The following is a 17456-nucleotide window of genomic DNA, read 5'->3' as shown; positions in this document are numbered from 1 at the left end:
TATATATATGTACAGTGATTTTGTCCCCTCTTGTAGTTATCACAGATAAGTTATTAAAGAAACAAGAGACAGTGGTTTCAATCAAAAAGCTATGAACAACAGGAATATTAGTGCAATTGTACAAATGCTTGTGTTAGTGTATTTGTAGAAATGCTTCTGCTTCTACAAAAGTGAAATAAGTTGTGATAAAAACAAGAAAACATAGTGGATGTACTTACATTCCTTTCGCATAGCATGAACATTTGTAAAATCAGTCATTTCTAGCAGAAGACTCCTATATATGTGAAAGTGCACCTTTAGATCCTATCCACTCTTATTTTCACTGACCACAACATTTTTAGTTAATAATAATAATTTTCAGTTTCATAAATGATATAATGCATCTATTAATTTCATGCTAGATGTGTGAGCTGCTAAATTATTTCTGCGACTGTGAGCTGAAACACAGAGTGGAAGCCATTGTATCTTTCGCAGACACATATGTCTCAAAGTTGCAGTATAATCAGAAATACAGATATAATGAACTTATGCAAGCTTTGAATATGTCTGCTGCTTTGACTGCCAGGAAGACCAAGGAATTTCGCTCCCCTCCTCAAGAGCAGGTGATGATTTACTCATTTTGTCTCTCTATTCTGTGTCTCTGTGTGATCAGGAATAGGGAGCAGGGCTTTCGGAAACTTAAAATATAGTGTTAAAATATAGTGGTTGTAAGAATGTGAGATGATGGAAGAATTAATCTATATATTTATGTATAAATCTAGAGATTTAAGTCAAAAATTAATCCCCACAACATGGGTTGACTTATTCCTGGGTCAATGTGAGTACTGTACCTTAAATCTTATAAAAATTAATAATAAAAATAATAAAAATACCAATTCCCTTCTCTGAAGAGAGTGGTGAAAGGCAGGAATTCAGTCTATCTTGGCATAACCTTTCAAAAGGGGCTAATTCTGGCCTGTTTGAATGCTTATGTGGTGAAATGACAGCAGCAGTGTTTGCTGGGGCAGCTGGCCCCTTGAGGTGTATTTCACCCTCTCCATGAAATTGGTAATTTTCCTATCTTCTCTGCGGTTGGGCCTCTTTCTTTCTTTCTTTTTCTTTTCTTTTCTTTTCTTTTTTGCAGAATCAGCATTGGAAAAATAGGGAATACTTGTATACACCATCTTTTTCAGTATCATACACATAGAACCATAGAGTTGGAAGAGACTGCATGGGCCATCTAGTCCAAACAACTGCCACGCAGAATAAGCACATTCAAAGTACCCCTTGCTTTCCTTTAGTCATGTTGAGCTTCAAAACCATTTTAAAAAGGAATTTATTAATATTTATTTATTACATACCAAAAAGAAATACAAAAAACTACACCATGTGAAAGCATCAAGAAAAAGTACTTCTAAACATAATCTAAATAGACAGACACATAAGGAAATGGAAAGAGGAAGGCAGACAACTCAGAAGGAAAACAGCAAATTTAAAAACATTATGGCAGAGTTTCTGCATAGACAGGTGTGACTACAATGAAGAACTTCCATTGTCATGGACACTCAAATTCCTTCTGTATTGGTTCCCAACCCACAAGGGCTGCAGTGTCTTCCTACTGCGAAAGGATAAGTTTGTATTTGATATTGTTCATGTGTATTGTATATAGACCATGATAAAGAGTGTCAAGCTGTTTATATTCAGCTACAGTTCTTCAGTGCCTTCAAACAACTTGTCCTTCATTCTCTCAACAGCAATATCGCATTTCACCATATAACAGTCACCATCATATAATAGTCACACCTTCCCTTTTAGGGTCCCAGTTTGGATCTTTAAAATTCTTTGCATAATACTAGCAACCCCTGCCCATATCTCTGTGGGGCAGGCACGTGGGCAAGTGAAATCGTGAGAGCTAGGAGGCTTTCCTTGACTGCTGCCAGCCCAGAGAGGCCTCCTAGCTCTGTCCAGCCAGCACACAGGCGGTTGAGCTTTCATAGTCAAGGGAGGCCTATGTAGCCTCCATTGCCCATGTTTGCTGGTGGGGAAAACCAGCACTAGCTGAGGGAGGCCCATAGGCCCTCCCATTTTTCACTGCATAATAATTGCAAACCCCTTTTTTAAAGGGGGAAAGAAAGAAAAAGTGTGACTATTATGAGATAAAATATGGTATATTGTCTTGAGTGGGCGGGAAACATTTATTGCTAAAACTCTGGTAATAGTAATTGTTTTGAATAGAGTGAAAGCCACATCTTTTTTTCCTTACACAGTGAGAGAGTGAAGCAGGATTCCCATGAGAACACTTAAGAGCACATCTACACTGACCGTTTAATGCATCTTCTAGTCAGCTTCTGAGTGTGGTGACTATATAATGCACACTGCAGCACACTTTATGCCCTTTACAAGTACATAAGCAAAGTTGGGGGATACTCTGAAATAGAGTCTGTAATGAGCATCAGCACACAGTCGTATAAACCACATCTTCAGTATGTGAATCATTGTGTAGACACCTGAAGTGGTCTGCTGGTATGCACATATGCATTCCAATGGAGCTTCTGTGGTTTGTGTAATTGACATCCAATCGCCAAACCAGTTTCAGGTTTACCAATTGCATCATCTGCATACTGAAGCTGATCCTAGTGGTCAGTGTTGATGTGCCACAAGTTCTAGAAAGTTCTGAAGAATTACTCTGAAGAGCTCCAAAACTCATATAAATGAGTGCAGAACAGATGACTCAAAGAAACTAAGTTGCAAGTAAATAATATGTACTTTTACACATGTATGCTCACCTTGGAAAAAAAATTGCTAAACAATCCATGCTCAAAATTAGTGAAACTATTGTAAATCAAAACGGCAATCCTAGTCTTTGCATTAGCCTGGAATGAACTTCCACTAAATGCCTGGGTAGACATACCTAAAATTTGTGCCGTTTACCTACTGAAGCCATATTGTAGAAAATACTACTATCACTCAAAGATATTTCAGTTTAATTCTATCGTTTCAGATTAATATGTTACTAAATTTTCAACTGGGGGAAGATTGTCCTTGTCCAGATGAGATTCGGGAAGAGCTTTATGAGTTTCATGATGATCTCCTGATGCATTGTGGTAAGTGTAGCATACCAATTTTGAGAAGAGGGCATTTGCAATTACTTCTTGCAAACATTTTGTTTTTATTGCACTTTCCTGGCAAATGTGATTTTGATGGAATGTAAGAGTAAATTGTGAAGATGAAAAAGCAAAACAAGAATTAAGTAGAATGATAATCTAAAATACCTTTGTACAAGCAGTTAACCGCACACTTTGCAATCAGAAAATGTTTCTGATTGCAGGGGATCTTGAAAAGCCATTAAAAAATTCCAAAGAAATACATACATTTATTTCATCTTATTTTTCATTTTAATCTTTGCTGTGAGCTAATGTCATATTGTTGTATAAATGCTGTTGGGAAAGTGCCCCTTTAAGCAGCTTGTCATCTCATTAAATGGTATTTGTCTTCCATTGTAGTGGTGGTGAATTTGTTGTTGTTTTCTACTAATTCTATGAATTTTCTGGGTGGCTTACATTAAAATAATATAAACCATTTAAAATAGATTAAACAACTGAATTAATCTCTTTTGGAAAGTCCTGATTCTTTTTCCAAAGACCCAGAGATATTCCTGCTGTTGGATCTCTTCCTTTGGATTCTCCTTTTCATCTGAAAGGGACTCCACATGGCAAACCATGGTCTGTTAACTATTCTGGGCATCACTTTAAGACTTTGAAAGCTCTGGAAGTACATGGAATCCCCTTTGTTTCAATTAAGATTTATTGTCCATTAGGTATTCCTTTAGAGGAAGAAGAGGTGGAAGATAAAGATATATCATGGGCTGGGAAACTACGTTCATTGATATATAAAATAAAAGGTGCACCAAAAACTGAAGTGAGAGAAACTACAGAAGAAGAAGAAAAATATCCCAGTAAGTTTAAAATCTTACATATAGCATTGCATGCCGTTTTTCCTTTTAGAAAAAAACATTATATTTGAAGGCTGTTTCTTCTCTGTGGTTCTGTTCCTTTTGCCCATGCTGCAGCCACTTCAGGAACCTTTGCTATTCAAGCTCATTAGTTCTTTGGACTTTAACAGAGACCATAAAGAAGGACAGGTTGCTTCTCCGTAACTGTATTTCTTCTATTGGTCATCTGAATTCACACAATCTCGCCTATCCTCCCCACACAGGGGTCATGTCAGCTGAGATCTCAATATGAGCTGCAGCTGTGGCCTAGGAATTGAGAGGTTTTGGTGGCACCCGGGACCTATATAGCCTCGGGATTGTGGGCATGGTTACCGCCAAAACCTTTCTGCCTAGTGATTCTAGAAGATTGCAAACAGTGCCTGCGCCTGCACAAATTACTCAATTCTGTGAATTCACAGATGACCATTCAAAGAAATACAGTTATAGGTAAGCAACCTGTCCTTTTTGGGGAGCATGAATTAATTGGTATGAGCTGGTTGTTAGCCTGATGTTTTTTTAAAATGCACATATTTGACAAAATTGTATCTAAATCTGTTTCTTATGTGAAATCTGCACTATGCCAACTGTTTTAAATATGTGTGTGTGTCTGCTATAGAAACAGGATAGAGCAAATAGAGAAAAGGAAAATGGAAAAGTGACAGAAATGGAAATTGACAACATTTGTCTATCTCAGAATATTGATAGGGTTCAGGTTCAGGCTATTTGGCTGACCCCATCCCCTTGACCATTCAGTCTTGCCTTGTTCTTTATAGCTACCCTTCCAAGCCCCAGTCTTCTTATATCTTGACTGCCTTCTGATTAATGATTGAGCCAAAGTATGGAAAATCTTGAATTAATTCAATATTTAAAGCTACTGACAATGCGGTCGCTGTTGCCCGTTTTTGGTCTAAAATTATTTAGCTGCTTGTGCTCCCTTTATTTTATCAGTTTTATACTTATTTATTTATGCAATGCTTTTGACACAAAATAAAATAAATTTCAGTATCATCATTGTCTACTTTAACATTTTTGTTTTTTTAATACTTCCAATTAATCTATATTCACAATGATTAGAAGTGCTCCTACTTTGCTGGATACCCATTCTATCACCATTCAGCTGCCGAGTTGGTAATAAAACTGTTCCATTTCAGAGAGAGGAATTATCCTCTTAGGCAGACAAACTCGACACCATATTTAAGGGTTTTTTTGTCGTTTTGGCAAGGCTCTTTTGAAAATCTTCAGTGACCGTGTATTTTCAGGCTGATTAGTTTAGATCCTGCTGTTACAGTCATAATGCAAATGTTTCAAAAACCCTTTTTTCTGCTTCATTTATTTGTAAAATTATAATTAGAATCATAGAATCATAGAATAGTAGAGTTGGAAGAGACCACATGGGCCATCCAGTCCAACCCCCTGCTAAGAAGCAGGAAATCGCATTCAAAGCACCCCCGACAGATGGCCATCCAGCCTCTGCTTAAAAGCCTCCAAAGAAGGAGCCTCTACCACGGCCCCGGGGAGAGAGTTCCACTGTCGAACAGCTCTCACAGTGAGGAAGTTCTTCCTGATGTTCAGGTGGAATCTCCTTTCCTGTAGTTTGAAGCCATTGTTCCGTGTCCTAGTCTGCAGGGCAGCAGAAAACAAGCTTGCTCCCTCCTCCCTATGACTTCCCTTCACGTATTTGTACATGGCTATCATGTCTCCTCTCAGCCTTCTCTTCTGCAGGCTAAACATGCCCAGCTCTTTAAGCCGCTCCTCATAGGGCTTGTTCTCCAGACCCTTAATCATTTTAGTCGCCCTCCTCTGGACGCTTTCCAGCTTGTCAACATCTCCCTTCAACTGTGGTGCCCAAAATTGGACACAGTATTCCAGGTGTGGTCTGACCAAGGCAGAATAGAGGGGGAGTATAACTTAATTAATTGTTGCCTTCTATAGGAGCATCTTAGTTAAAAATCCCTATAAAGACATCAGTGCTTTCAATTAAGCAAGTAATTCAATTATCTTCCTTCCTAGAGATGGCATAGCTTTTTTCACCATGCCAAAGATACTCCAGCTATAACTTAATCTTCATATTCACAGCAAGGTGTCAGATGATGGGGATACTCTCCTTTTTCTTCTATTTGGCAGAATTTTGTATCTGAAGACAAATAATTTTTCAAAGCTGTACTTGGAAACAGCAGTTAAAAACCTGTTCTAGCAATGGTTTCATACACTCTTGGAATGAAATATGCTGTGACACTTGATCTTTCTATGTTTATAACAATTACAATATCATGTTTTGAAATCAAGATATTTGAGCTAAAATTAAAACACATTTGTGGATTTGTATGGTAAGGCATCCTAACAGTGGGTTAAGTAAAGTATGGCTTTTGTACTGCATGCTTCCAAGGCCATTTTGAGATCCATAAAAAACTCCCAGCAATCTCAATGCATTAATTTTATTAAAATGTCTCATTCATTGCCTGGAAAACTCCTGAGATTCTGAGACTTAAGAGGGCTTAAGTGGTGTTTTGTTACTAACTTTGCCTGTTTGGATTCTACTGTTGATCATGAGTTGGGAGTCCAGGTGGCCAGATGGTAATGAAGAGGTACCTCCAAAAAAATGTATATTTTTGTACATTTGCTGACAAACAAGGGTGGAGGGGGAGGGAATCCAAATGAAATCCAAAACCAGCAAAACCCTCAATCCCTCATTCTGAAGATATATGGGTAAGGAACTATTCCTGCTATATCAACTTTCTTCTGGCGTAGCAATCTTCTTTCTCAGACCTGAACTATAGGTCCATGCAGAAGTACTGAAGAGTACTGAGAAGGGGGAATCCCTGTTTCAAAGTGCACTGATCCATTCTCAGCTATATGTATATCCACCTGATAGTATAACTGAAAATTTATGGATAGTGGTTTATTGAGAGGAGGTTCTGACCACATTTAAACAACTGGTAAAGCCAATATTACTCTTTGCTTTTACAGGGAGAGTTGCTCATATAGGAATATATCTGTCATATCTTGGAAATAGACTGAAAACTATTTTTATTATTCACCCTAGCATGCAATTTACATCCCAACTTAGAAGGATTTTCACTTTTCTGAAGGGCCAGGAAAAAGGATTTTTCCAAAAACTGAATAAATCAAAATGCCTTTTGGGAGTCCTGAAGAACAGGAATTCACAATAAGAAATGTTTTATCTTATAGGAATAACACAGTGTTTGATTAGGCATAGGCAGGCCACTGATTTAATCCAGCATTTCATTTCTTTTGCTTATGTTCAAACTGGGAGTAACTCACAATAGGCTAGAGGACCAGCACACCACACTCTTTGCTCTTTGTCCTTTGCTGTAGGTAGAATCTCATTCAAGGAACTGGATATTTGAATGTCAAAATTTTCTTATTCCTGATTTATATCAGGAAATGTGTGCTTGCTTATTTTTGCTTTGTTTCTCAGGTGCAAGAAGGGTATCATGAGTACATTGAGGTTGTACAAATGCCATCCAATTTCCAGCATTCTTTTATCTCAGTTATTTGAAATGACAAATACTTCTCTGACCAAACAGCCTCTCAGTTCACTGTCATTCAAGCTTTAGAAGTGATCTCCAGAAATACAATAACTGTGGTATGAATTCCATTTGACAAACTGTCCTGCTATCTGAAAGTAGATGTAAAGAAATTTTACTTTTGTCTATGAATCTCCTGTTTGGTTTTACACAGCACACAAATGTAATTAAGCTGTCCGCTATTTTCTAATGGAAATGCAGATAGATATCTTTGAATCTTGTGCCAGGGCTGAACTGTAGGGAATTGTCAGAGAGGAATGACACGCTACGAACTAGGAGTTCTACCAATAACCCTTAATAATCTACTTTGTTCTTTCTTTTTTTGAATATTAAAACAGTTGTGTTGTTTCTGGAGAATTTTTTTAAAATCCTTTTTGTATGAATTATGTGTATCTCAGTGAGAATAGCACTGTATAATATACTGGAGAAATTATATTATATAAAAAATCTAATCATAGACTATCTTCTGAATATAAAGATGAATCTGAAAATAGCAGGTGCTGATCCCTTTTTTATCAGAGGTTCAGTGCTTATATACTAAACCAACCCTAGTACCAGTGTTTGGTCATCTTTACTGGTGCCTTTGAAGGACTACATTCAACAGGCACCCCAAGGCCAAACCCAAATCCACCTGGCTCTCTTCCACTTTCTTGCTGCTGTTATTTGTTTATTTTCCTCTTTAGAACTGGATATAAATTGTCAGAATTCCCTGAGGCCAATTCAGAGTGTCAAACACTGGATCAGCTCTGGGGTGGCTTTTACTGAGAGCCGTTGGTCATTGTAGAGGCAAGAGGGACTTCTTACTGCCAGCCCCCAGGCTGCAGTGGTGGAAGGGAGTCCTGACTATCCAATGGTGCCAAACCTGTCTACTATCCCTGATCTTTTGCTTCTCCCCCCATTCTCATAGTAGTTGTCATAGTAGTGGCCAGCAGGCACGAAATATCTGCTGGACACCAGTTGTTGCCTGGAATGATGTCAGGGTACCAGAGCAACACAGGAGAGTGGAGGTGGGTGAGGAAAAATCATGCCATTTTCCCCTCCCTTCTCCAATCATCCTTGTGCCCTGGCCGATGTCACTCCGGATATTGAGCAGTGGCTACTAGGAGGGAACCGGTAAGTGCCATTCTGTAAATACAGAATGGCTACACAAACAGTTATGGCTGGTTCCATCTTAGTACTGACCCTGCTGTTTACATGAGCCTGAAGGTACAGTTTGCTCCGAATTCTTGGGAAAACTCTGTAACTTTTGGTGAAGTGGTTGAAGACCACATTAAACCAAATCAACTCTGTGCATCATTTAGCCACCATGGAGCTGATCCCACCTGCTATTCAGAATCTCTTTTCTATGTAGCTGTGCTCTAGGAGTTCACTAATAATGACAAGAATGGGGATTAGAAAGAGTCTGTCCATTATCTTTCCTTCTCCTTTTGGCAGCAGTATGAATTGAGCTCATATGGAGAGGACAAATCATTTTTCAAAGTAAAGGATTTGTCTACAGATTCCTAAATGGTTTGGAGCCTGGATAGCTGAAGATTGCAAGTCTATTAAGTGACCCACAATACAGCAAGGCTGTGTTTGTGACTATCCAGCATGGAGGCTTTTCAGTAGCAGTACTTTTATTCTGAATCTCCATTTATAGAGCATTTAAAGTGTCTGTTTTGTCATTTTGCTTTAGGCGTCAACAATTGCTCTTTTCCATCAAGGTTTGTTATGCAATGTTTTGTGTTATACTTAAAATTAGTTGTAATAGTGATTGCAAATTTTACATTATGGTTTGATTTTAGCTTTTTTGTTTTTGTGGGTCATTTTTATATTTTATATGTATCTAATGGATGCTGAAAGCTTGCATAGATATTTGTGCCTTTTTGGTTATGCCTGAATCTATCCACTAAAAATTTATACATTAATATATAGACAGTTCCTAAATTACGAACAAGATTGAGTCTGTTGGTATGTTCGTAAGTTGAATGTGTTTGTAAGTTGGAACAGGTATATTTTTAAAGTGTAACTCCAGTCAAATATATATATATATATATATATATATATATATATATATATATATATATATATATAAGCTTTGGATAGCATAGGGAAGGGTTAACACCCCTCTGTGTTGTTTGTTTTGCTATCTGTGCCCTCTGTTCAGAAGATTTCACTTCACTTTCTGTCCCTGTGATAATTGGATTTTGAAAAATTTGGCTTGCTGTGGAAAAAGGGATTGATGATAAAGCTTCAATTGAGACACCTTTTCCCCATGATAACTCTTTCAGGAGTGAATTTCTCTTCTGAGTTGTAGATTTCTCACACTTTTTGTTGTCTCATCCCCAGCCTTAACTATGAGTCATTTGTAAGTCAAATGTTTGTAACTCTGGGATTGACTATACAAAGTAAATTAAATTTGAAAACACTGTGGTCACTATTCTGATCAGCAGTGGTTACATTTCACATTAATAAATCCAGTTAATTTCATTACATTCCTTTTTGTTATGTCTAATTATTTGTTCATTATTTGTTATTTATAAAGTACATTTTTCTTATTTAAAAACATGTAACACAACTTTGCTGTGGTTTTTGTGGGGCTGGAATGAATTAATAGCATTTCAATTCATTTCAACGGGCAAGTTTGATTTTACATACGAGCAAATTGAGTTGTGAGCTTGGTCACAAAATGAATTAAAATCAAATGTTAAGGTATTACTGTACTGCAAAATTTGACTTCTATCGCATGGCTGGAAGACATAGCTCTTCTATACAAAGGCAATTCAAGTTGTCTATTGTTTTCCTGAACCTTTCAGGGGCTTTCTATACCATCAAGTACCAAATATGTGACTAAGGGATTTCTGAGAAACATTCACATAGAAACATATATACAGTAGAGTCTCACTTATCCAAGCTAAACGGGCTGGCAGAAGCTTGGATAAGCGAATATCTTGGATAATAAGGAGGGATTAAGGAAAACATTGACTACAAAAATGGCTTGGATTATCCAGAAACTTGGATAAGCGAGGCTTGGATAAGTGAGACCCTACTGTATGTTATGTCCATTTCCAGATATAACTATGATGTATATTTCTTTCTGATGTCTTTGGACATACAGTAGAGTCTCACTTATCCAACACTCGCTTATCCAGCGTTCTGGATTATCCAACACATTTTTGCAGTCAATGTTTTCAATACATCGTGATATTTTGGTGCTAAATTCGTAAATACAGTAATTACTACATAGCATTACTGCATATTGAACTACTTTTTCTGTCAAATTTGTTGTATAACATGATGTTTTGGTGCTTAATTTGTAAAATCATAACGTAATTTGATGTTTAATAGGCTTTTCCTTAATCCCTCCTTATTATCCAAAATATTCGCTTATCCAACATTTTGCCAGCCCGTTTATGTTGGATAAGTGAGACTCTACTGTATAGTAAAACATATTTTATTGTAGCATATGTCCATATCCTATTTGCACCTTATCCCAGTAAAATAAATGGAAATATTTCTATAAATCAATCTACAGTTTGTTATGGCTTGATCTATCTGTCCATTCCATAATAGTCCCATTGTTGTTGTCTTGCCATTTTATACCGCACTTTATTGTCCATTCAACTGTGAAATTTCCTTTCCCCATTTCGTAACACTCTGCACTTTGCCTGGGATCTACGATTTAGTCTCCTGTTTTTAATACTGTATCCTGCTTGTTGATTTTAATGATTGTTTTTATTGATGTTGATGTTTTTTACTGGGATAATTGTTTTATTGCTTTGTTACTGTTATTTGTTTGTTTTATCGGGCCAGGCCCCATGTAAGCCACCCCGAGTCCCTTCAGGGAGATGGGGCAGGGTATAAAAATAAACTTATTATTACCATCAACACAACGACGTTGTATGGCACAGCAAACAAGATAGATATGCTGGATTTCGTTTCGCAAAACCACAAGTCGAACACTTCCCAAGTGTCTAGGACTGTGTGATGTATTTTCTGATGATGTGTGCAGATCCCAGTAGGGTGGCCTTTTGCAGTTGGCAGATGGTGATTTTGTCAATGTCTATTGTTTCCAAATGCCGGCTGAGATCTTTTGGCACGGCACCCAGTGTGCCCATCACCACCGGGACCACCTGCACTGGTTTCTGCCAGAGTCTTTGAAGTTCAATCTTGAGGTCCTGATAGCGGCTGAGTTTTTCCTGTTGTTTTTCGTCAATGCGACTGTCACCTGGGATGGCAACATCAATGATCCAAACCTTGTTTTTTTCCACAACTGTGATGTCTGGTGTGTTGTGTTCCAGAACTTAGTCAGTCTGGATTCGGAAGTCCCACAGTATATTTGCGTGCTCATTTTCCAATACTTTTGCAGGTTTGTGATCCCACCAGTTCTTTGCTGCTGGCAGGTGGTACTTGAGGCATAAGTTCCAATGAATCATTTGGGCCACATAGTTGTGCCTCTGTTTGTAGTCTGTCTGTGCGATTTTCTTACAGCAGCTGAGGATATGATCAATGGTTTCATCGGTTTCCTTGCACAGTCTGCATTTTGGGTCATCAGCTGATTTTTCGATCTTGGCCTTAACTGCATTTGTTCTGATGGCTTGCTCCTGGGCTGCAAGGATCAGGCCTTCTGTCTCCTTCTTCAGGGTCCCATTCGTGAGCCAGAGCCAGGTCTTCTCCTTATCAGCTTTTCCTTCAATTTTGTCAAGGAACTTTCCATGCAGTGTTTTGTTGTGACAGCTCTCAGTTCTAGTTTGTAGTGCGGTTTTCTTGTACTGGTTTTTTGTCTGCTGTGTTTTGAGGAGTTTCTGATTTTTGACTTCAATCAAAGCAGGTTCTTCACTTTGCTTGACATATTCTGCCAGGGCATGTTCTTCTTCTTTGACTGCTTGTTTTACTTGTAAGAGTCCTCTGCCCCCTGATCTTCTAGGCAGATATAGCCGGTCAACATCACTGCAAGGGTGCAGGGAATGATGAATGGTCATGAGTTTTCTTGTTTTTCTGTCCAAATTGTCCAGTTCCACCTGTGTCCAGTTTATAATGCCAGCAGTATATCTTATGACAGGTATGGCCCAGGTGTTTATGGCCTTGATGGTGTTGCCTCCATTGAGCTTGCTTTTGAGAATTTTTCTGACCCTTTGTGTGTATTCTTTGCTGACCACAGTTTTCACATGTTCATGCTTGATGTTGTCCAGCTGTAGTATGCCCAGATATTTATAGGCCTCTGGCTGGTGACACTTTATTGTTTGGCCATTAGGCATATTTATGCCCTCACTTTCAATGATTTTTCCCTTCTTCAATGCCACTGTCGAACATTTGTCCAAGCCAAACTCCATGCTGATATCAGTGCTAAAAATTCGGACAGTGTTGGTCAGAGACTGGATTTCAGTTTCCGTTTTCCCATATAGCTTCAGGTCATCCATGTACATCAAATGTGAAATTTTGTGAGAATTCTTAGATGTTTGATAGCCGAGATTTGTTTTTTGTAAGATTGTTGACAGAGGGATCATGGCGATAATGAAAAGCAGAGGGGACAATGAGTCTCCCTGGAAAATTTCTCTCCTGATGTTGACAAGTCCATAGCTTTCATTTCCAACAAACAGTTCAGTTTTCCAGTGCTCCATCATGTTTTCAATGAAGGTGCCAACGGTTTTACAAATCCCGATGGCGTCCAGGCACTTGATGATCCAGTTGTGTGGGAGTGAGTCAAAGGCCTTTTTGTAGTCAATCCACGTCATGTGAAGATTAGCTTTTCGGCTCTTACAGTTCTCCAGAATCATTTTGTCATTCAATAACTGGTTTTTTGTGCCCCTGCTTTTCCGTTTGTTGCCTTTCTGTTCATCTGGCAAGATGTTTTTTTCTTCAAGATAGTCTTGAATTCTGTCAGCTATGATGCCAGTCAGTAGTTTAAACATAGTGGGCAGACATGTTATTGGCCTGTAGTTTCCTGGTGCTGCTCCTTTTGCTGGATCCTTTTGTATCAGGTATGTTCTTCCAGTTGTTAGCCATTCACTGATACTTCCTTTCTGCAGCATCTCATTGAATTGTTGGGCCACTTTTCCATGTAAACTAATCAGATGTTTGAGCCAAAATCCATGAAGTTGATCACTACCAGGCGATGTCCAGTTCTTGACTTTTTGCACTCGTTTGCTGATCATTTCAGTTGTTATTTCCTTCTGTTCAATTTTGTTCTGTGAGAATTTTCCTTCAAACTCCTTTATCCACCCAGCGTTTCTGTTGTAGTTTTTATTATTTTCCCAAAGTTCTTTCCAGAACTTTGTTGTTGCAGTTTTCTCTGGCTTTATGGTTACTGTGTCTGTTGTTTGGTTCAGACTCTGGTAGAACCGTCTTTGGTCTGATTGAAACAGTTGATTTTGTCTGTACTGGATGATTCTGGCTTCATACCTTTCAATTTTTCTGGCTGTTGCTGTAATTTGTTCCTTCACAATTTCCAAGGCTTCTTCAATTTTTCTGGTGTTCAGCCAGTACTTTCGGATCAGGTATTGCTTGATTTTGTCATTCTTCAGTTTCCTCTCTTTCATATTTTTCAGGTTACTTGCATCTGATCTAAGTTTCTTGATTTTCAACTCTAGCCTGACCTTCCACTTTGGTTTTCCAGTCGATTTTCTTTGGGGCTGCCTTGGTTGTAGGAGCCCAGGTTCTTCTGTTACTATCACTGCTGCACTGTAGGCATACTGGTTTGTTTGTTCAATTGATGTTATTTGGACAGTGGAGAGTACTGTATTCACATCTTTCATGAGAGGTGCCAGGTGTCTCTTGGGCACTGTTTTTAGAGTTGTGAGCCGCTTTTTTATTGCATTTGCTGCAGCATGAGCCATGATCTTATCCTTGAGTTCTTGTTGTCTTGCTGTCAAGGTTCCTGGTGGTTCAGCAGATGTTTCAAGTGCTGGTTCTTCAAATTCTTGCAAAAGCTCCACACTTTCTTCTGGTTCAATCTGTTCCACCATTCCAAGTGTTGCTGGAGTCTCTGCTGCTGTCTGTGCTGTGGTCTGATTTTAATCTACTTTGCAAATTTTCTGGATTTCTTCGAGTTCAACTTCACTGAACACTTTGTTTTTGATTATGAATCTTCGTTGGTCAGCCAGTCGGGGTTCTGTTATCTGTGAGTCAGGGTACTCTTGTTTCCACAGTTGATGCATCCTTTTTTGGTAGCCACGCCTTTGAGGTTCAGAGTTGTAATAGCATTTCATGACTGTGCGGTTTTCTGGCATTGTATATTTATGCCGCTTCTGTGACTGTTCATTTGGGTTTTGATGATTCCGTAGCCCACTTGTCGATGAATGTCCAGAATCAGCAGCATCCACCGCGGTCCCTTTTATCCTGGGCGACGACCGAGCCAGTATAGACTTCGTTTGGGTTTGATTCTCCATAATGCTAATGGGTTAGGTGCTCTTGGTTGTGCTCCTCAGCTGAGGCCTCTCTGGCTTGGTTGGACCTGCCGGTAGTTACACTACCGCCAGCACAGCCCTCAGTCATCATTGGAGCAGCTAAGCCCCCCCCCCACCACGTCAAGGTGGCACCTGCGGGGGGGGAAGTTATTATTATTATTATTATTATTATTATTATTATTATTATTATTATTATTATTATTAAGGCCAATCAACCAGAATGGAAAGTGTTGGAGAAATTACAAGGAGAATACACATGTGACAATAACATGATAAATCTTGTTTTCATTTAGAAGTCATTTTATTAGATGCAGATTATCTTTCAAACCAATAGTAATATAAGCTTTGCTGCTTAGTCAATGTAGATTTTCCCCCTTGAGGTTTCACTGGAATTCTCCTATGCAGTCATCATTCACTTAGCGGTAATTACTATGACATGTATTAGTCCTTTAAATGTTTAATGAACTGAATAACAGTGAAAATAAATATGGATTAAAATGTTTGAACATCTCTTGCTCCTTGTTCTGTAGTTGCAGTAGCATTTGTCTTTAAAACTAGCAGTTTCCAGTGGGAAGTGTGATAATTTTGGAAGCAAACTAGAATATATGCTAATACATTATTTAGCCTGGTTACCCAAGCATGTTTAGGTAGCAAAAATGATTTTACTGAGAAAGATATTCTTGTACATTTTGACATTTGAATGTATTACTGATCTCGTACGTCAGAGACTAGGCTTGGTTGTGTAAAGGGTTGCCAAATACTTTTTTCTGAATGTGAATTCCTCAGCAAAAAGAGAAACAGATTGATGCTTTTAACTTCAGAATACTTCTGCTTTCTGGCTCATGTTCTGTATTACACATTTTACAGTATTTCAGGAATGTAATTTTTTTGTTTATTTTGTGGTAATTTGGTCGCATAAGGTAATGATTTGGGTACTGGGCTGGAAGCATGGTAGAATAGGATTCAAATCCCCACCTAGCCATGGCAACTTTGGACAAGGCATTCTTTCTCAGCCTGAGGGAAGCCAAAGGCAAACTTTCTCTGAATAAATCTTGCCAAGAAAACCTTAGGATTTGGTCACTATAATGGGGAGTCAACTTTAAATTCCTTATTGTGGCTGATATAATATGGTTACATTATTGCTGCAATTTCAAATTTAATATGTTTAGTTGCCAAATAATATAGCATTCCAAATAATATTTCTGATATTTACAGTGATTGTTGCTTCCATGCCATTGCTTTGTACATCAACCAAGGAAAAAATTACAGTCAGCCCTCTACATTTGAGGGTTTTACTTTAGCAGATTTTGCTCCACAAGTGATAATCGTATGACCACTTACATTTTAGTATGAAGTGAACCATTTAACTGCATGTGACTTATGGCTGAATGGACCTGTATAAGATTGTGCAGTTAAATCATTTAACATGAATACTCTGTTGAAATCATTTTTAGTAGCAGGCAACATCAACAGGACTGAGAATTTTGCTTTTAAACAGCTTCTTGTTTCCAAAAGAATAAGCCTATCCTTAAGCAAAGCTTACAGTGTGGAAAGCATTCTTTTACCTTATATCAATCGTAAACCTTGACAATTTGTCATCTTGGGCAAAAAGCAAATATATTATTTTCCACAATTACTTTTCTTGAGTGCTTGTATTTTATATAGACTTAATACAACATAATAGGATAGGCATCATGGAAGCATTTTAGTACTTTTCAAGCCAAACAATTTAAAAAACTTAAATAACCACGTATCAAAGTAGTTAGGCAAGGGAGTGGGGCTGTTTAGGATTACATGGGAGTGGCAGACTTGTGCAACATGAATAGTCAAAAGTAGAACCAGAGTGGGGTAAAATGCTAGGGTCCGGCTGGGCGAATTGGACTGTATGGAGAAAGGGCTGCTAATTATTCAAAAGCACATTGAAAAAGCTACGTTGTCAAGCTCTTTCGAAATATGGTTAGGGTGGGTGCTAGTCTGATCTCCCTGGGGCGGGAGTTCCAGAGCCGGGGGACCACTGCCGAGAAGGCCTCTCCCTCGTCCTCATCAACCGTGTTTCAGATGGTGGCGGGAGCGAAAGGAGGGCCTCCCTGGAAGATCTAAGAGTCTGCGCTGGTTAAATGGAATGTAAAGTACTTTGAAAATACTTTGACTTTTTGAGCCAATCTGCCACGTATTCTGTATCACCGCAGAAACCACAAAGGAAACTCCCTCTCTGAAAAGTGTCCAATTGGAGGGAATCTCACAGCTATTTTTAAGATAAGCGTAACATAAAATTAGTATAGCTGCAATTTTTTATATTTATTGCTAGATCATATTATCAAGTTATGTTTCCCCCAATAAGCCTTATCGTAAACACCAAAAATCGCATTTCCCTAATAATGCTTCTACAACTGACCACATGCTAGCTTCAAACTGCAGCAGCCAGAAAACAAACTCCCACAGAAGTGCACAAAAGAAAGCCCTTAATGCACATTAGTGCAATGACCATCCAGGACTCAAACTGGTTCTAGGATTTCCTATGTAATCATTTGCACAATGAAACCATTTTCTTCA

The 17456-nt window shown here is 38.5% G+C and overlaps 1 protein-coding gene across 19 annotated transcripts in view; it reads left to right on the top strand.

Annotated features, from left to right (window-relative positions):
- Positions 1–17456, top strand: part of ryr3 (ryanodine receptor 3) — a 342095-nt gene that overhangs the window by 170128 nt on the left and 154511 nt on the right. For all 19 annotated transcript variants that reach the window (XR_010001819.1, XM_062967304.1, XM_062967301.1 and 16 more), the window contains 3 exons: positions 402–602; positions 2981–3083; positions 3797–3934. Coding sequence is in view for 18 of the 19 variants with exons in the window: in XM_062967304.1 (XP_062823374.1) it covers positions 402–602; positions 2981–3083; positions 3797–3934 (442 nt within the window). In the remaining variant the exon portion in view is untranslated. The remainder of the gene's footprint in view (positions 1–401; positions 603–2980; positions 3084–3796; positions 3935–17456) is intronic.

The sequence above is a fragment of the Anolis carolinensis genome, chromosome 1 (genome assembly GCF_035594765.1).
Source record: "Anolis carolinensis isolate JA03-04 chromosome 1, rAnoCar3.1.pri, whole genome shotgun sequence".
NCBI lineage: Eukaryota > Metazoa > Chordata > Lepidosauria > Squamata > Dactyloidae > Anolis > Anolis carolinensis.
The sequence above is the reverse complement of the archived record's forward strand: the minus strand, read 5'-3'. Positions and strand labels throughout refer to the sequence as shown.